This window comes from Ascaphus truei, chromosome 5, assembly GCF_040206685.1.
Source record: "Ascaphus truei isolate aAscTru1 chromosome 5, aAscTru1.hap1, whole genome shotgun sequence".
Classification (NCBI taxonomy): domain Eukaryota; kingdom Metazoa; phylum Chordata; class Amphibia; order Anura; family Ascaphidae; genus Ascaphus; species Ascaphus truei.
In genome coordinates, this window is record NC_134487.1 from 277417830 (window position 1) to 277438202 (window position 20373).

At 46.9% G+C, this 20373-nt stretch overlaps 1 protein-coding gene across 1 annotated transcript in view; it reads left to right on the forward strand.

Moving 5' to 3' along the window:
- The first annotated feature begins 2792 nt into the window (after positions 1-2792).
- LOC142495985 (inter-alpha-trypsin inhibitor heavy chain H3-like) overlaps positions 2793-20373 on the forward strand; it is a 69938-nt gene continuing 52357 nt past the window's right edge. The window contains exons 1-11 of the mRNA XM_075602181.1: positions 2793-2919; positions 5949-5966; positions 9234-9400; positions 9655-9759; positions 15184-15346; positions 15852-15962; positions 16970-17095; positions 18798-18914; positions 19003-19171; positions 19731-19856; positions 20021-20202. Of these exons, the coding sequence (XP_075458296.1) occupies positions 2827-2919; positions 5949-5966; positions 9234-9400; positions 9655-9759; positions 15184-15346; positions 15852-15962; positions 16970-17095; positions 18798-18914; positions 19003-19171; positions 19731-19856; positions 20021-20202 (1377 nt within the window). The 5' untranslated portion in view covers positions 2793-2826. The remainder of the gene's footprint in view (positions 2920-5948; positions 5967-9233; positions 9401-9654; positions 9760-15183; positions 15347-15851; positions 15963-16969; positions 17096-18797; positions 18915-19002; positions 19172-19730; positions 19857-20020; positions 20203-20373) is intronic.

Genomic DNA, 20373 nt, shown 5'->3' on the forward strand with positions numbered 1-20373 from the left:
TTTACCAGCAAAGAATTTCTGAAAGACCATCTGTGAGATCTACAAACTGTTCCTTTATTCCGAGAACTGGGAACATACCCATCAGGTTTATTTCACCTGATAGTGCGCCAAGGACTTTTTCTTTTTGTTTACTGTCCTGAGACTGCTGACCTAGTGAGAGACCTCCAGCTCTGTACAGAGAATCTGAACCTCTTTCCAAAAGACCTCCCACTCAGTACCTGAACTGTGAAATTCTTTCTGGAAGACTACCAGCTCTGCACTGACACTGCAAATCTCTTCAGGAGTCTTCAAGCTCCATTCTGAGGCTGCAAAACTCATTTGAGAGCATCTCAGCTCTATACCGAGACAGAGGGCCTCACTTTGAGCTTCTTCCTGCTTCTTAACCATGACAGTAAGTTCATCAGTCTCCGCCTCCAGAGCTGTCAACAGTTAATTCGGCCATTCACCCTGCTTCTCATCCTTGGTGATAAATTTAGCGTTTGATGTTTTCAGAGCTGTCAACAGCTGGCACTGTAGTAGGGCAATGTATCTAACCTGCTTGCCCAGAATGTCATTAACCAATTGTTCCTGGTCTGTTGGCAGTGCATCTTTAGGCTTTTTCAAGGGATCGTCACTCTCTTGGTCTGGATCTGCTTCCCTGGTATGATTTGTTGAGGGTTTCTCCCTATCAGGACTGGAGAGACACTTTTTCAGCTATATGACCTCTGCCTTGGGCCCTCTGGGGATTCCCGGGACAAAATCCTCCATTTGATCTAGACAGCACAGCATCTTGGCCCCGCTTTTTTCCGCGGGATCTGCAAACGTGACCTTTTTCTGCCCTTTTCCTTTGGATGACCGTCCCATCAGGGACTCTGGGGTCTCCTTCTTTGTTTGAAATGTCATCAGTTTCACTGCATCCCCCATGATTTTCTTGCAGTTGCTTTAGCTGGCAAAAATATTCGGCGTTCAGCGGTTGCTGTTCTTGTTGACACCAATCTTATTCACGGTCATAGAAACCTGTGCGAAGAGAGTTCAGGTAGATCCACCATCCTAGGGCTGTTTTGTGGACGTGTCGCATTTCTGGGTCCACATATGAGACATCCTCCTCATCAGTATCCTCGTAGGACCGGAAGGGACACTCTTCCGTGTTGCTGGGTTCATTATAGGAGCACCACATTTTGCTCTCCATTTGGGCAGTATCAGGTGTATTCTTCCCCCTGACCTCAGGAGGTAGTATTTCAGCAATGTTTGCCATATATACTCGAACCCCAGCTGGTAGTGCTACAGGTGGGCAGACTTCACTTGCAGAGTTCGTAGCTCTCACAGGCATATCTGTAGACTTTTTATTGTTCTGAGCAGCCATTTTAAAAAACATTGTTTTAGTTTTTGTTTTCTCTTCGCACAAGTGGTGGGGTAGACTTTGGTCACAGGGTCAGTAACTTGTGGGGGTCACTGTCTATAGCAGTTTCCCCCAGTCTGACTGTGACATTGTTGCTTTCTCCAGTGCAGTGTAGCTTTCCTGCCTGGATGTATCCCTTTAATTCTGGTGACTTCTACACGTAGTTCTTTGGTTTGTTACTCAAGCTTTTGCATGAACTGTAGGCAAACAAAAGCACAGCAATTTTCCAGGATAGTCTCTGGGGTCCCTTTGAAATTCAAGGGTCACCTCTCATCCCACTTCAAACACCATATGTAGGAGACAAATGCAGAGGTATGACAAGGGAGACACATATAGGGGGAAATAAACCTTTGTTTTTATTGAGTTCCTAGCTTAGCAAAAGACACACAAAACAGCCTATCCCCTGTAGGGGCGAATTCACTCTCCTGGAATTCAACTTGTCGTTGGTAGGGTTCCAATTTTTCATGGGATGACCAACTTACAGTTCATTTCATGAAATCATTTTATCTAAATTGTTGTTTTTAATACATTTGTATTTTTTCACCTACTCGGTTCTGTTCACGTACTTCTAGCAGATTCATGCTTAATTATCTATCCTCTGTATGTCCACATCTCATTTCCTCTATCAGACAAGAATTTGTGAGACGCATGCCTAAATCATATAATATTACACTATGTACTGTATGTTCTTTTTTGCCTTTCTCCACATGTCCTGACTTCCAACTGATTATACTACCTGAAGAGTACTCTAGATCCAGGACATTTGTTCTATGTATATAGACTGCGTCATGGTTTATTTTGATCGTTTATCTATTTTGGGCTATTAGTCCATTGAATGGTCATTTTATCACCCATGTTTAGTGGCGCCATCACAGTAATATTTTTTCTGCGTGTGCTTTATGTGATTCGATCGATTAGAAGACGTTATCTGGCACCCACTGCCATATTATTGTACTGTACACAATTGCATATATTTGCACCTATCACTGTATTCATGGTGTACTGTGGATGTTGTTTTATTTTTTGTACATCACATATTAGACCTTTTTCCTCATATTCCCTAGGTTTACTTCACCAAGTACTAGCGCAGAACACTTATTTTTCTTCACGGTTGGCCAGTATGCATGAAAATTAGGTTGTATGTTTAGGGCAGTTATTCTTCGAGCATGTCCATTATATGGAGACTGAGTCCAGTCTCTCTCTGTCTCTCTAACATTTGTGTATTTTTCACATTAACATCAGTAAATTGACATTTGTTGGGTAATTTGACTTTTCGTAGACTTTCTGGAAAGTTAACAGTAATTTCTCTATCAAAATCTTTTGCAAACATGATAGCATATCAGATTTCGAAATGTTGGATCTGCCCTATGTTTGATGTGATATTATTTATTAACACATCTCGCAAGCTAAGTAAGTTGTGTGTGTGCAGTGAGTATCAGTATTCCAATATGGACCGTCTACTGCTGTTTCATGCGTTGTTCTTTCATCTTCTCACTCTTGCAAATTCTGAGTTTTTGATAGAAGGAATCAGAAACATTCAGGTTGGTTATATTCGATATTTCTATTATCACTGAGTGCAAATCTCATGACAATATACTTTTACATATCTGCTCTTTTATGTGAATTAATGAAGGAACTGTGAGTAGTTTGGAAGATGGGCTGATGGGTGGCAAGACAGTGAATGCTATTTATCAATCTCTCTTAGCTGCAAAACAGAGGCAATGCAGATGGAAACACAGTAGGTTCATCTGGTGCTAGTTTTTTTTGCACCACTTTGTGTGCCACTTTTGCAACCGGGATACGTAATAGCCACCAGTGTGTCTGTCTAGCAATAAATCTAATCCCATTCTCTTTTCATTGTTACTAACCTGTATTTCTCAGCTTTAGTTAATTTAAGAATGAAGGCCAATGGATAGCAGTTGCACAGATTTTTTTTTAGCCAGGTTTAAATAACAGAATTGCAGCGGCACAGAACACAATAGTTGTGTCTTCCATACAGTACTTTGCCACATTAAGATAAACATGTTTACCGCATACATAAATGTAGAAAAGCTGGTTAATGTGCTGTCGGGAGAATTATATAACAAAGGTATAAGAGTTGTTCCTTGGCCATCTTTAATTTTGTTATCATTGCACATTCTTTTTGTTGCCATGTTGTAAAGATTTGCAGTATACGCACTCCATGGCAAAACAAGAAGCCTATTTATTTAAGTTCTATTGATTTTTATTCGGACCATAAAGTGGAAACTCAACATTCATAATATACTCTACTGACGGTGAGGGCATACAGGGGCATTGTAGATAGATCCTACACATTCTGTTACTAGAATAAGGGGTCATTTTTTAAATGACTTCACAGAAAGGCTGGTGTATTGGTGACATAATGTCCCAACAGAGGCAGTAGAGGCTAATATAATGTTATAAGTGTAGCAAATGTCTCCCCCTCTCCCCCCCCCATCACGGAAGATCTGGCCACGACAAGGGTGTTTCTCTGGTGCTGTGAGCTCACCTGTATGGTAAGCTGTGAGCTCACCTATATAGTATAGAAGGCCTGAGGGCTCCGCTGGTGTTGTGTGGGAGCAGCAACTGGGCAGGCTTTCTCTTGGTTCTATGGTGCAGCACCTCCAACCCACGAGGACCCTGCAGGATGCAGGATGGTCCCCACAGGCAATACTCCTTTCCAATAATCACATCTCATAGTGGGTCCAACAGTAGGTTTATTGCATAACAGCATGTTCATCCTCCAGCCCTGGAGCAGACCCAAGGGGCTTGAGGCCCCCAGAGCCCCTCCTAATCTCCTTGACCCGCTTTCGGGGAAAAGGGTATCACACTGTCTCATCATCCATTTCTTCAATTTGGTAGAGTGTCAACTTTTATACCCTTGGGAAAGGCTTGTAACCCCGCCCATAACAGGGCAGGTCTAGGTATAGACAGGCATCACACCATATACATGTGACCCAGTCAGTACCCTCCCCATGTATGACACTCTAACTGCCTTCTGTATAATAATTATGATGCTTAATGCATAACTGTATGGTTACCGTTTAAATTTGAAGACATGTTTAAATACCCTCCCCCATTTTTTCTGTACCTTGTCCCCACCTATGAAAAATTTGAAACTGAATAAAAATTAGTTGAAAAATATATAATGATGATTCTAGACAGATAGATTCAGCCAACCACATCTAAAAAAAAAACATTATTAGCCTGTCTTATTTATTTGGAGCCAGATGCCAAATTACTGAGCACATCCAAAAATATTTATTTACATCTGCTGGGCTCTGCTGCACGTGCTCGTCCAGCTGTGCGGCGCTCCCTCCAAACAGCTCCCGAAACTCGTTCAGGGTCATGCAGGAACTGACTGAACTGTCATGGCTGCCCCCTCTTAACAACCCTATCTCTTTCAGTCCCTTCTCCTTCACCAGCATTCCTACTGGCTTCCCACAGTCACATGTAAAGAGGAACCTGCTAGGTGGGCAGCCAGTCTGTGTTGCTTGCAGGCACAGTGGTGTTACATGTATATTGTCACTTTTATTTGAATATATATCTACAGTGTTTTAGTTGAGTGAATGTATGTATGTATGTATGTATGTATGTATGTATGTATGTATGTATGTATGTATGTATATAACATACAGGACACCTACAAGCTCATATTGAACCCCCAAAATAACCACAACATATATAAGTGTATAAGTGTCACAGAGGAGTGCTACTGAGCATGGCAATATATAGTTAAAACCAGAGACAAAACATGGAACACAGACACATCCACATCCAGTGAAACTTATACACGGTACAGTGCCTAAATATATATATATAGATATCTTTGGAATAAAATGGTCTTTTAGTTTAACTCTTTGGCCAAAGTGTTGTAAGCCCTTGAGCCCCTACACGGCAGACCACATCTCAAGGGTACCTAACACTAATATAAATTCTTAATAACCTGTGCATTACCAAGAAGAATGATTTATAATAAATCTGTCAAAATTAGTTGCATATTTCTAAGTCTGATTGAAGCTTTTATTAACCTGTACATTACCAGGAAAAGCACTCTGTATTAGATTTGTCACAACCAGGCTGCAAGAAAGCAAGTTCCCCTGAGAGTGGGAGATGCAGTGGAGTGAGCTTGTGGTTTGCCGTGTAGGGGCTCAAGGGCTTACAAAACTTTGGCCAAAGAGTTAAACTAAAAGACCATTTTATTCCAAAGATATCTATATATATATTTAGGCACTGTACCGTGTATGGGTTTCACTGGATGTGCACTGAGCTCTGTCTGTGTTCCATGTTTTGTCTCTGGTTTTAACTATGTATGTATGTATGTAGAAATTACTTGGTGATTCACATAACCACTCTAAATATCTCAGTGATGGAATCAGGACTTAGGGGAGTTTTCGACCAATCGCAGTGTGATTGGTCTCTTCAGGGCATATGGAATCAAGTGTGTAGGGCCAAAATATACTGTCATTCTCATTGAGGCATATGATATAAATACGCTCCTTAGTACCAATGTAAATTAAAAAAAATTCCACTTTGATAAATAACGCCTAAACATTTTATTTATTCCCAGAAGCGGAGCACCGAAACGGTAAGCAATTTAAATTTTATGTTTTTAATAGCGTTTGGAAATATACCCGTATCATACAAATACCACGGTAACAAAAATGTACCGTAACCCAATATTTACCATTGTTTATTAGCGCTGTATTTCCTATCTGCTGGGTTGGCTGCAGGGGGTTATAGGGACCCTTGTTTGAAGCTGCCACATGTTAAAGCCTCTTACTGAATTTCAAGAAACACCCCCTCTTTTTCATTTGTAAAATGTTAGAAATAAACTAAAATGTATTAGCTTTTTTACATTCAATAAGAATGAAATGTATTTTTATAGGAATTATATTTTACACTGAATGACCTGAAGCAATTTTTGATGTCTTTAATTTTTTTGCTTTCTTTTGGATATTTTTTGCAATCAATATCTTTATCCCAGTAATCTATTTGTAGAGTTCATTATTGTGGGAATTTTTTTGTTGTCGCCCAAACCTAGATTGCACTTATGAGTTCATGTACATTTATTAAAAAACAAACAAACAAACCATGTACTGTACGATGAAATGTGTTTGATATATTTGTATATATCATTATAAGATTGCTAAGATCTGCATTCCATGTTTATATGATCTGCCATCACAAGTGAATAGATACATTGTTAATAATGTTCCCATTGATTTTGTTTTCCAAGCAGTGACATTTCGTTTCAATTTGTAATGTGCCCCTTCAAAATCAATTTAATTTTAGAAATAAGGCTACAAGGACCATTATTTTTATGTTAACTTGTTTTTCCTTCAACATGCACATATGCATATGCAATGAAGTCAGTATAATCGGTATAACTTAGTCTTCTAAGATATTTACAGTTTATGCACGGTTACAGACAAAAGATGTAAAAATGACATATAGACAATAGCGCTGATTTAAGATGTCATTTTCATATGTTAGTACAGCGGTGCGCAAACTGGGGGGCGCGCCCCCCTGGGGGGGCGCAAGATTGTTTAGGGGGGGGGGGGCACGAAGCAGCGGCGATTTTGCCAGGAGCAGAGGGAAAAAAGCCGTCTGCAGCTGCAATTTTTCTTTTGGCCATTAGGTGGCGCTGTGCTCCCTGGGACATGGGGGGGGAGTGAGACTGGGACATGGGGGGGGAGTGAGACTGGGACATGGGGGGGGAGTGAGACTGGGACATGGGGGGGGAGTGAGACTGGGACATGGGGGGGGGAGTGAGACTGGGACATGGGGGGGGAGTGAGACTGGGACATGGGGGGGGAGTGAGACTGGGACATGGGGGGGGAGTGAGACTGGGACATGGGGGGGAGTGAGACTGGGACATGGGGGGGGAGTGAGACTGGGACATGGGGGGGGGGTGAGACTGGGACATGGGGGGGGGGTGAGACTGGGACATGGGGGGGGGTGAGACTGGGACATGGGGGGGAGTGAGACTGGGACATGGGGGGGAGTGAGACTGGGACATGGGGGGGAGTGAGACTGGGACATGGGGGGAGTGAGACTGGGACATGGGGGGGAGTGAGACTGGGACATGGGGGGGAGTGAGACTGGGACATGGGGGGGGTGAGACTGGGACATGGGGGAGTGAGACTGGGACATGGGGGAGTGAGACTGGCACATGGGGGAGTGAGACTGGCACATGGGGGAGTGAGACTGGGACATGGGGGGGGGTGAGACTGGGACATGGGGGGGTGAGACTGGGACATGGGGGAGTGAGACTGGGACATGGGGGGGAGTGAGACTGGGACATGGGGGAGTGAGGCTGGCACATGGGGGAGTGAGGCTGGCACATGGGGGAGTGAGACTGGCACATGGGGGAGTGAGACTGGCACATGGGGGGGGAGTGAGACTGGGACATGGGGGGGGGAGTGAGACTGGGACATGGGGGGGGGAGTGAGACTGGGACATGGGGGGCGGGACTGGGACATTTGGGGGGAGTGAGACTGGGACATGGGGGGGGAGTGAGACTGGGACATGGGGGGAGTGAGACTGGGACATGGGCGGGGAGTGAGACTGGGACATGGGGGAGTGAGTGTGAGACTGGGACATGGGGGAGTAAGTGTGAGACTGAGGCATGGGGAGGGTGTGAGTGACATGAGGGGGGTGAGAGTGTGAGATGGGGAGGGGGGTGAGAGTGAGTGTGACATGGGGAGGGGGGGGTGAAAGAGCTACATGGGGATGGGGATGAGAGAGACATTGGTGGGAGGGAGGGAGACACTGGCAGGAGGGAGAGAGACACACAATGGCTGGAGGGAGCGTGTGAGAGAGACACCGGGTGGAGGGAGAAACAATAGCTGGTTGGAGAGTGCAAGAGAGACACTGGGGGGAGGGAGAGGCAATGGCTGGAAGGAGAGTGAGAGACAATGGAGGGAGGGAGACACTAGGGGGAGGGAGAAAGAGAGAGAGACACACAGGGGGAGGGAAAGAGAGTGGGGGGAGACACTGAGGGGAGGGATAGAGAGGGACTGGAGGGGGAGTGAGAAATACAGGGAGTTGGAGAGACTGGAAGAGGAGTGTGAGACTGGAAGAGGGGAGAGAGTGAGAGACAATGGGGGGAGGGAGAAAGAGACACACACTGGGGGGAGGGAAAGAGAGAGGGGGGGGAGGGGGAGACACTGAGGGGAGGAATAGAGAGGGACTGGAGGGGGAGTGAGAAATACAGGGAGAGACTGGAAGAGGTTAGAGAGGTCCTGAGGTGTTCTAATGTGGCGGGAAGAGAGAGATTAATAATTCAGCAGAAATGGGAACGCTATTAGACAAATATTATAATATTTATTTTTAAGTTATGTAATTTGTGCTATAAATACTTTTTTTGTAGACGCGTGGCGGGGGCGTTACAAAGCTGGTTCGCCCTCAATGGCTGAACCAGCTCACGTGCGCTGACGTCATGTGATTTTGATTACATCAGGCAGGGGGGGCCCGAGAAATTTCATGGATGAAAAGGGGGGCTCGGCATAAAAAGTTTGCTCACCCCTGTGTTAGTACACGCTGCTAACAACTCAGTAGTGTATAACTGTGAATTCCAGAAATAGCGATGGCGCAGCGCTAAACTTTAATCACCACCCGGTATTTTTGGGTTTGCATCTTAACTTTAAATTGCATCCTCAGGTCTCTTACTTTCGGAGAACAGTCATTATACAGTATTTCAAAAGTGTCCAAGGGTTAATGTTAAAATCAAAGCTATTATAAAGATCTTCAACTTCATGTATTAAGGAGCTGATTGTCATATTTCAATGTTGTGTCATTGTTGTTTATTATGATAATTTCTATATTCTCATTTCTATTGTGTATTCTTCAGCCTGTGGATGAGGTAGAGATCTACAGTGTAAATATTGATTGTAGAGTGACCTCCCGCTTTGCCCACAATGTCATCACAAGCAGAGCTGCTAACCGAGCCAACAAGTCGCAAGAAGTCTCCTTTGATGTGGATCTGCCCAAAACGGCTTTTATCACCAACTTCACCATGTAAACCTTTACATAGCTATTTGTATTTTTTTGGGGGGGAGTTTTTATCACCTGAACCACGATGTCCCCCAGAGTTGATTCATGGTCCCCCAATGCCCGTGGACCCCCTGGTTCCTGAGATATTACACCATTTGTTCAGAGGGGAAAAAAGTTCTTTATCATCCAGTGCAGTCAATACAAAGCTGCCATGTCTTATCTGTGACCCGGCGACCATGTGGGTCATTTTTTTTATTTGTATATTGTATGTACCATAGGACAATTGATGGAGCAACTTATCCAGGGATAATTAAGGAGAAAGAAGCTGCAAAAAAACAGTATGATAAAGCAGTGTCCCGCGGACAGACAGCGGGGCTAGTCAGGTAAGACCGAACTGCTTCAATGGGAGATAAATATATATATATTTTTTTACTAAATGGTTATAGCCGTTTAACAGATTCACAGATTCCAGGGGGAGCATAGAGGAAAAAAACACAAAAGCACAGAAAATGTAAGTGCAGGAGAAATACAAAGTGAAACAAATGTCAGCACCAATCTTGGCTCTTGTGAAAGGCCTACTTACAAACTGTAAGAATATCAACAGCAGTGTGTAATCAAGGCTTTAGGCAGTCTATCCAAGGTGAGTGTCAGCTCAGCATGGATTAAGGGAGAAGCAGCTCTAATACTCAAGAAGATGTAGCCCCAATATAGAGAGAGGAAAAAGCTACATAGCATAGATCAACCAGGTTTAAAAGGTTTTAATCTAAGTGTAAAATTCGCACTTACAATATATCAATAAAAAACGGGCATATCACACTGCAATAGTGTATTGAAGAGACAGCTTGGCACACCAGCTCACCGTCCTGCACCCACCATAAGATCTCTGTCTCCGGCCTTTACTCCATCGCGTCTCCGCGGGTCTGGGCGTCTGACATCAGATCCGGTTTTCAGGTAGCGGCCTGCGGCTCCTCTCCAAGAATGCTCCGTATGGTGAAAGGACTCCCACTCACCCGGTTTCGCCACGTGATACCGTCAACTGGCGAAACCGGTTTAGTGGAATCTACTACAACACTGAGGGACAAGTGAAAACATATCCCACCTGAAGGTTCGAGCAGGGGGTAAAACTATATTATTCTTTTCACCAAATTTTTTGGTTTTTATATCTTCACAATATGTATGTGTTATATATTATACTAGCTGAGAGACCCGGTGTTGCCCGGGATGTAATGTTCCCGCTCCTCTTTCTCTCCTCTCTCCTCCCCCTCTCTCTGTTTGCCCCCCATTCACATCAATCCAGTCCCCCCCTCCCTCCTTTACAGCTCTGTTTGTCCCCCTTTACAGCTTCATGCAGTGTGTGTGCGTCAGTCATTGTGTGTGCGTCAGTCAGTCACTGTGTGTGTGCGCGCGCGCGCGTCAGTGAGTCTGACGCAGAAACACAAACACACACACACAGACTGACTGACACACACACTCAGTGTGTGCGTGTGTGTGTGCCTCAGTCAGTGTGTGCGTGCGTGTGCGCCTCAGTCAGTGTGTGTGTGCGTCAGTCAGTGTTTGTGTGCACGTCAGTCAGTGTGTCGTGCGTGCGGCAGTCAGTCAGTGTGTGTGTGTGTGCTTGTGTCAGTCAGTGTGTGTGTGTGGGGGGGGGGGTGTGCGCGCGCCCGTCAGTCAGTGTGTGTGTCAGTCAGTGTGTGTGTCAGTCAGTGTGTGTGTCAGTCAGTGTGTGTGTTTGTCAGTCAGTGTGTGTGTCAGTCAGTGTGTGTGTGTGTCAGTCAGTGTGTGTGTGTGTCAGTCAGTGTGTGTGTCAGTCAGTCAGTGTGTGTGTCAGTCAGTGTGTGTGTGTGAGTCAGTCAGTCAGTGTCAGTCAGTGTGTGTGTGTGTGTGCGTGCGTCAGGGTGTGTGCGCATGTGGCTGTCAAGGGTGGTGTGCATGCGGCTGTCAGGGGTTGTGTGCGTGTGCCAGTCAGTGTGTGCATGCATCAGTCAGTGTGTGTGTGTGCGTGCGTCAGTCAGTGTGTGTGTGTGCGTGCGTCAGGCAGGGTTTGTGTGCATGCACCAGTCAGGGTTTGTGTGCGTGCGTCAGTCAGGGTGTGTGCGTGCATCAGTCAGGGTGTGTCTGCGTGCGCCTGTCAGGGTTTGTGTGCGTGCGTCAGTCAAAGGGCAGACGCGGGGGGTGTGTGTGAAGGGCAGGCGTGGGGGTGTGTGTGAAGGGCAGGCATGGAGGGGGGTGAAGGGCAGGCGGGGGGGTGAAGGGCAGGCGGGGGGGGGGGTGATGGGCATGTGGGGGGATGAAGGGCAGGTGGGGGGGATGAAGGGCAGGGGTAGGAGGGGTGAAGGGCAGGGGTAGGGGGGGTGAAGGGCAGGGGTGAAGGGCAGGGGTGGGGGGGGGGTGAAGGCAGGGGTGGGGGGGTGAAGGCAGGGGTGGGGGGTGAAGGGCAGGGGAGAAGGGCAGGGTGGGGGGTGAAGGTAGGGTTGGGGGGGTGAAGGCAGGGGTGGGGGGGTGAAGGCAGGGGTGGGAGGGGTGAAGGGCAGGGGTGAAGGGCAGGGATGAGGGGGGTGAAGGGCAGGGGTGGGGGGGTGAAGGGCAGGGGTGGGGGGGGTGAAGGGCAGGGGTGGGGGGGGTGAAGGGCAGGGGTAGGGGGGGTGAAAGGCAGGGGTAGGGGGGGTGAAGGGCAGGGGTAGGGGGGGTGAAGGGCAGGGGTAGGGGGGTGAAGGGCAGGGGTAGGTGTGGGGGGTGAAGGGCAGGGGTAGGGGTGGGGGTGAAGGGCAGGGGTAGGGGTGGTGAAGGGCAGGGGTAGGGGGGTGAAGGGCAGGGGTGGGGGGTGAAGGGCAGGCAGGGGGGTGAAGGGCAGGCGGTGGTGAAGGGCAGGTGGGGGGGGTGAACGGCAGGTGGGGGGTGAAGGGCAGGCGGGGGGGTGAAGGGCAGGGGTGGGGGGGGGTGAAGGCAGGGGTGGGGGGTGAAGGCAGGGGTGAGTGGTGAAGGGCAGGGGTGGGGGGGTGAAGGGCAGGGGTAGGTGGGGGTGAAGTGCAGGGGTAGGGGGGGTGAAGGGCAGGGCTGGGGGGGGGTGAAGGGCAGGGGTAGGGGGGTGAAGGGCAGGGGTAGGGGGTGAAGGGCAGGGGTAGGGGGGTGAAGGGCAGGGGTGGGGGTGAAGGGCAGGGGTAGGGGGGGTGAAGGGCAGGGGTGGGGGTGAAGGGCAGGGGTAGGGGTAGGGGGTGAAGGGCAGGGGTAGGGTTGGTGAAGGGCAGGGGTAGGGGTGGTGAAGGGCAGGGGTAGGGGGGGTGAAGGGCAGGGGTGGGGGGGTGAAGGGCAGGCGGGGGGGTGAAGGGCAGGTGGGGGGGGTGAACGGCAGGTGGGGGGGTGAAGGGCAGGCGGGGGGGTGAAGGGCAGGGGTGGGGGGGGGGTGAAGGGCAGGGGTAGGGGGGGTGAAGGGAAGGGGTAGGGGGGGTGAAGGGCAGGGGTAGGGGGGGTGAAGGGCAGGGGTAGGTGTGGGGGGTGAAGGGCAGGGGTAGGGGTGGGGGGTGAAGGGCAGGGGTAGGGGGGTGAAGGGCAGGGGTAGGGGGGGTGAAGGGCAGGGGTGGGGGGGTAAAGGGCAGGTGGGGGGGTGAAGGGCAGGTGGGGGGGGTGAAGGGCAGGTGGGGGGGTGAAGGGCAGGCGGGGGGTGAAGGGCAGGGGTGGGGGTGTGTGAAGGGCATGGATGGGGGTGAAGGGCAGGGGTGGGGGGGGGGTGAAGGGCAGGGGTGAAGGGCAGGGGTGGGGGGTGAAGGCAGGGGTGGGGGGTGAAGGCAGGGGTGGGAGGGGGGTGAAGGGCAGGGGTGGGGGGGTGAAGGGCAGGGGTAGGTGGGGGTGAAGTGCAGGGGTAGGGGGGGTGAAGGGCAGGGCTGTGGGGGGGGGGGTGAAGGGCAGGGGTGGGGTGAAGGGCAGGGGTAGGGGTGGTGAAGGGCAGGGGTAGGGGTGGTGAAGGGCAGGGGTAGGGGGTGTGAAGGGCAGGGGTAGGGGGGGTGAAGGGCAGGGGTAGGGGGGGGGTGAAGGGCAGGGGTAGGGGGGGGGTGAAGAGCAGGGGTAGGGGGGGTGAAGGGCAGGGGTAGTGGGGGGTGAAGGGCAGGGGGGGTGAAGGGCAGGGGGGGTGAAGGGCAGGGGGGTGAAGGGCAGGGGGGGTTGAAGGGCAGGGGGGTGAAGTGGCGGGGGGGTGAAGGGCAGGGGGGGTGAAGGTCAGGGGTAGGGGGGTGAAGGTCAGGGGTAGGGGGGTGAAGGGTAGGGGGGTGAAGGGCAGGAGGGTGAAGGGCAGGGGTAGGGGGGTGAAGGGTAGGGGGGGGTGAAGGGCAGGGGGGGTGAAGGACAGGGGTAGGGGGGTAAAGGGTAGGGGGGTGAAGGGCAGGGGGGGTGAAGGGCAGGGGTAGAGGGGTGAAGGGTAAGGGTAGGGGGTGTGAAGGGCACGGGTAGGGGGGGTGAAGGTCAGGGGTAGGGGGGGTGGGGAGGGGTAGGGCATGAAAGTGAGGCACAAATTGTTGGCAGGAGTAAAATGTCCACACACACACACACACACACAGAGATCCGAGGAGGCTGCTTGGCCCCCCCAGTGGGCAGGGAGTTAAGGGAGCGCCGGGGAGTTAAGGGAGCGCCGGGGAGTTAAGGGAGCGCCGGGGAATTAAGGGAGCGCCGGGGAGTTAAGGGAGCGCCAGGGAGTTAAGGGAGTGGCGGGGAGTTAAGGGAGCGGCGGGGAGTTAAGGGAGCGCCGGGGAGTTAAGGGAGCGGCGGGGAGTTACGGGAGCGGTGGGGAGTTAAGGTAGTGCCGGGAAGTTAAGGTAGCGCTAGGGAGTTAAGGTAGCGCCAGGGAGGTAAGGGAGCGTTGGCGGCTGGGGTAGGAGGGCCGTGCCGCACTTACCCTCCGTGTTTCCGGGAGCCGGTTGAGAGCGAGGGGGGAGGAACCTGCAGTTGGCGGCAGGGGCAGGAGGGCCGCGCTTCCCCTCCGTCCGGGAGCCGGTGCATGGGGGGGGGGGGGGACAGAGGGGTGTGTGGGTGTGTGTGTGTGCGTGCGTGTGTCCCCTTGGCCCATCACTCCGCCTCAGGCCAATGAGAGGTGTGCGGGGGCGGGCGGCCTAAGGGAGCAATCTCATTGGCCTTGCCCAAGGTCCAATGGGATTGCCGCTAGGGACACAGGGAGGGACACAGGGAGACACATACAGACATAGCCACATAGGACGCTTTCAGAAATATATAGTAGATGTGCATTTTAATTAATTAATTTTAAGAGTGTTGTATTTACTTCACTGAATTTACAGTGATCACCTGTTAAGTTTTTTGCGCCGTTTTATCACTTTTCACCAGTATAGCCATTTAAAGCCATCCAAGTTAGAGGCTCGTACTAATTTTCAACAGTTCTAGATGTTAAAGGAAACCCCACACATGTTTATTTGTTTCTTTCTATTATGGTGGTGGCTTAGCAAGGCAAACTGGGCAACTTTGTGGCTCCTTCACTCTGCATATAAATGTGAGGGTTGTAACATACAGTATATCCTTTTTGCACTTAGAAAGGCCTATATAGGGGACTGTTTATAAACAAACTCCTATTTTTGCATTGTGAATGCTTGTTGAATTCTACACAATATACTTGGGGCAGTACATTGTAATTGTAAATCAACAGCCGTAGACACTCCTGGGCTACGGCAGTTTATGTACTATAATAGAGTACCACATTTAGGAATTAGCTGCAGTTGGGTACTTTGTCTTTTGATGCTGTATGGAATTGTCCATGTCATTCTCTTGATAATTCACCAATATGGTCTGTATTTATTGCCCAACATATATAGGGCCTCTGGCAGGAAGACAGAAAAGTTTTCTGTATCAGTCAATGTGGCATCACAGAGCAATGTCACCTTTGAATTGATCTATGAGGAAATGTTGAAGCGCCATCTTGGAAAATATGAAATGTTCATCAAGGTCAGGCCTAAGAAGCTTGTGAAAAAATTCCAGGTAAATTCATCCCACTATATTTATTCTTCTTGAGCCTTTTAAAAGACTTTTTAAAAGATGTGAACAAGCTACCCGAGACTCTCAAAGCTGCAACAAGTCTACTGTAAGTTCTTTCAAAACTAAAGCTGTCTCACATTTTAGTCTGGTCTGTAACTGTTACATACGCCTAAAAGAGAAAATATGTTAAACTGTTCATGCAATGTCTTTATATTATGTTCACTTAATGTAACCATGTGATCATAGCTCAGGACATGCTTGAAAACGAGAGGTAACTCCCAATCTACGACTTCCTGGTAAAACATTTTATAAATAAATAATACTATTAATTAAACAGTTAAGATATTGCCAATAAGAACACAAGGGGGTATTTATTTGATACATCTCAGTACGAAGCAGAGATAAATATATACATTTTCCAATGTGATAACTTAATATAAAAAATTTAAACACTGTATAATATATTTTACAGTACAGTAGTTCCCAATCTCTACCATGTCCATTTTAGATTGAAGTCGATATTTATGAGCAACAAGGCATCAGCTCTCTGGATGCTCATGGAACTTTCATAAGTAATGAGTTGCAACCAGTCATCAAAAAATCTTTCTCAGGAAATAAGGTAAAAGTATTATAGTTATGTATGAATACAAAGAGTTACAAAGCACAGTACTTTACAGTTAGGCCAGGTCCATAGTGCCTGCGCCATTGGGTAGGCGTGTGCGGCCGTGACGTTACCTGCGTGAAGCGGTGCGTTTTTCAGCCATGGTATGGTCTCTGTTGGGCGTGTCTAGGGGCGTGCCAGTGACGTCACGGAACTGGTTCACCCTAATTGGGCGAACCGCTCACGTCACCTGTCGTGCCGAGAAATCAGTTTCAACTAATTTCTCGCGCAATGCAATTTCTCGCGCAATCACTACCTTAAGGCAATCTGATTGCGCCGTGTGCCGATGCCTCCGTGCGGTCTGCGGCACCAAGGCCTCAGCCTTATAAGGACGCTGAACAGAGGGAAGAGAAGCATTTGTGCTACACTGAACTCAGTTTTTTATTTATCTCAAATATGGTACATTGTGAAACAAAAACACAAACCAGCCACAATTTCTTTGTTATTAGATTTTTGCACACGTGTGTGATACATTTCTTAAAGAGAACACCACCCACCACATGTCAGCTGCTCTTAAAACAAAGTCCAAATAAAATGGTCTAAAATAAGTCAAATAGAATACAGACCAAGATGGATTCTAGCGGAACTCATCCAATATTTTTCCATTGTTGTAAAAAGCGTTTGTGTGTGTGAGAGTCAGAATGTTCTGCAATTATTACTGATAAGCTCCTGCTTGGTGACTATAATCGGTATAAAAAGATTGCATTAAAGTGCAAGTTCTTGTGCATGTACAGGTACAACACATAGCGTGTATCAGTTAACCCAATGAGGAAGAATAGATTTTATTGTGGTCCAACAGAGAAGCAGTAAAGAATACATTATTTGATGCTTGTGGTTGCCGTATTTACTGTTGCCTGTTACACTACAAGATACAAATATGCTGATGCTTACAGAAACCAACTGCAATGTTTGTTTGCCATGTATCTCTAATAAAAGAAATACTACTGGTTTGTCTTTTCTTCTAGGGTCACGTATCTTTTAACCCAACTCTTGACCAGCAACGCTCATGTCCAAACTGTATAACCACTGTGCTGGATGGTGATTTTACAGTAACATATGATGTCAATAGAGAAACTCCTGGAAATATACAGGTGATATACTTTATTGTTCCCAATTTTACAATCATGCTGCAAAGTCATGCAGACAAGAGGTACTGCCATAGAAGTGTTCATATTTGTAAGTGGGGCACTGTGGCATTCCTGTAAGTGTTTGTAGTGGTGCCATGGGGGCTACAGGTGTGAGCAGTGAGAAGTAGAAGTGAGCAGTGAGAAGTAGCAGTAAGCAGTGAGAAGTAGAAGTGAGCAGTGAGCAGTGATAAGTAGACGTGAGCAGTGAGCAGTAGCAGTGAGCAGTGAGAAGTAGAAGTGAGCAGTGAGCAGTGAGAAATGGAATTGAGCAGTGAGCAGTGAGAAGTAGAAGTGAGCAGTAAGCAGTGAGAAGTGGAATTGAGCAGTGAGCAGTGAGAAGTAGAAGTGAGCAGTAAGCAGTGAGAAGTGGAATTGAGCAGTGAGCAGTGGAAGTGAGCAGTAAGAAGTAGAAGTGAGCAGTTAGCAGTGAGCAGTGAGGAGTAGAAGTGAGCAGTGAGCAGTAGACGCGAGCAGTGAGAAGTATAAGGGAGCTGGACCAGTGAGCAGTAGAAGTGAGCAGTAGAAGTGAGCAGTGAGCAGTGAGAAGTGAGCAGTGAGAAGTAGAAGTGAGCAATGAGAAGTAAAAGTGAGCAGTGAGCAGTGGAAGTGAGCAGTGAGCAGTAAAAGTAAGCAGTAGAAGTGAGCAGTGAGGAGTAGAAGTGAGCAGTGAGCAGTAGACGCGAGCAGTGAGAAGTATAAGGGAGCTGGACCAGTGAGCAGTAGAAGTGAGCAGTAGAAGTGAGCAGTGAGCAGTGAGAAGTGAGCAGTGAGAAGTAGAAGTGAGCAATGAGAAGTAAAAGTGAGCAGTGAGCAGTGGAAGTGAGCAGTAAGAAGTAGAAGTGAGCAGTTAGCTGTGAGCAGTGAGAAGTATAAGGGAGTTGGAGCAGTGAGCAGTGAGTAGTGAGAAATATAAGGGAGTTGGAGCAGTGAGCAGTGCGCAGTGTGCTGTGACAGTGGTGCTACCCGGCAGCAGGTTTAGCTCAATGCTAGAGCTGCAGCAGAGTCTGTGGCTGGTGATCCTGCTGGGCCTGACACCAGCACTAGGTGCCTTAGGCTTGTCAACATACTGTAGGTATTATGGATATTTTTTAGGACGTGTCGGGATTGGAGTCATTTAAATATACTTTGTAAATCCTATTAGCAAATCTCCCAGGCATCTAAGGTGAGCCCCTTTTATCACATGTTTTTTATTTCTTCCTTTGGAAATTCTGACTCAGATAATTGGAAATTCTAATTGTGAGAATCGGAATTCAATTGTACAAACATTTTAAATTCCCTTTATCAGATATGTCAATTAGATGTATCCATCAGAATCTAAAACATATACTCACTTCGAGAAGTAGCAGATAGTTTTTTCATATGCTTGAAAGATTTGAAATACCATGTTATAAGGGAAAATGCCACTATCCATGTAAGTCCGGGAAAAAAATGTAAATGTGTTATAGATTGTGATACTTGTGATGGGCCAATCTTTCCCATGAAGAAGAGGCACGAAACCTTTTGTATACAATATTGCATCTATTATGATGTGAATTTTTTTACATCTCTAATTGGGCCATTAAAGGGTATCTGAGTCTGTGGGGGATATCATTCTGTGATACTTTAAAGAAAGTAAAATTAAGAAAAAGAGAAAGTATTAACATTTTATTCATTGCTTATTTTTTAGGTTGTCAATGGATATTTTGTTCATTTCTTTGCACCCTCCAAAATTCCCAGTGTGCCCAAAAATGTTATTTTTGTAATAGACAAGAGTGGATCAATGCATGGCGACAAAATTAGGCAGGTAAGATACAGTATGATATATTATTGTTAGACGTGTCTAATTGTAATAATATTTCTTATTGATTACAGTCGCTGTTTTATTTCTATAGACAAAAGAAGCCCTCCTTAAAATATTGGATGACATCAAAGAGCATGATCACTTTAATTTCATATTATTTGACAACACAATAGAATTATGGAATGATTTATTAGTGAAAGCCACTCCGGAAAATGTGGATAAAGCAAGGAATTTTGTCAGATCCATCCAAATTGATGGCTGTAAGTAACGATACCAATATCAATTTCAAAACCATTAATGACAAAGATAATCAGAGAAGAGATCATTTGTACTGTACTGTATGTGTCATTATCGCAGCTCTATTTTAATGAACTTGAACTATATTTGTCCCCCTGACTTTTTCTAGTTGTCATGCCTTTCAGCATTCTTTGTGTTCTCACAGTTGTACAAAATATTGTACCATATGTACAGTACCAAAAATGTCTTAATCTTTTAACCTAATCCTTTAATCCAAGGGTTTTCAACTCAAGTCCTCAAAACCACCCAACAAATCAATTTTTCAGATATCTCTGCTTCAGCACAGGTAGCTCAATTTGTCCCTTCTTCAGCACAGTTGGCTTAATCAGTGGCTCAGTTGACCTGTTGGGGGGTCTTGCGGACTGGAGTTGAGCCCCCCTGCTTTAATTCACATGCTGACCTATTATTTCTCCTGTTGACTAACATTTGTTCACCGCATACTGAACATAAAAATGCTTCATGCTTTAGTATAACTAAAATGAATGTCAACTTTCAAAACGAAGTATTCTAATTGTGTTATAGGGACAAATATTAATGACCCCCTATTGAAAGCTGTTGACTTATTGAATAAAGCACATGAACAGAACGAGGTGCCGGCACGCAGTGCTTCTATGATCATTCTGTTGACTGATGGTCAAGCCAATGGAGGTAGGTGAAATGAATATATTTGCATGTTTGCCAGTTTGCAATATACTATTTCAGAGACAACTGGCTACAAATAATATGCACTACTTAACCTTTATAAAGATATTTAGCATTCACCTGTAAGTGAAATGGGTTATCATACTGGTATATCATTTCTTTACTTTAAGGTGAATCAAATCCAGCAAGAATTCAACAAAATGCAAAAAATGCCATTCAAGGGAAATATACCTTATTCTCTCTTGGTTTCGGTCGTGGAGTGGATTATGCATTTCTAGAGAAGTTGGCGCTGGAAAATGCAGGTGTGTCCCGACGCATTTATGAGGACTCAGATGCAGCCATACAGTTGCAGGTAAAATGACCATTTCACTCAAATACAAGTAGATTATTGGCTAGCTGCTAAATAAACATCAAGTCATTTTAACTGAGGTTGCTCTAGTAACACACATAATTTTACAGCAATCCTAGTGCCTCTGTTCACCTTTGTTTATTATTGCTAACTCTATCATTCAAAAATTCAGAG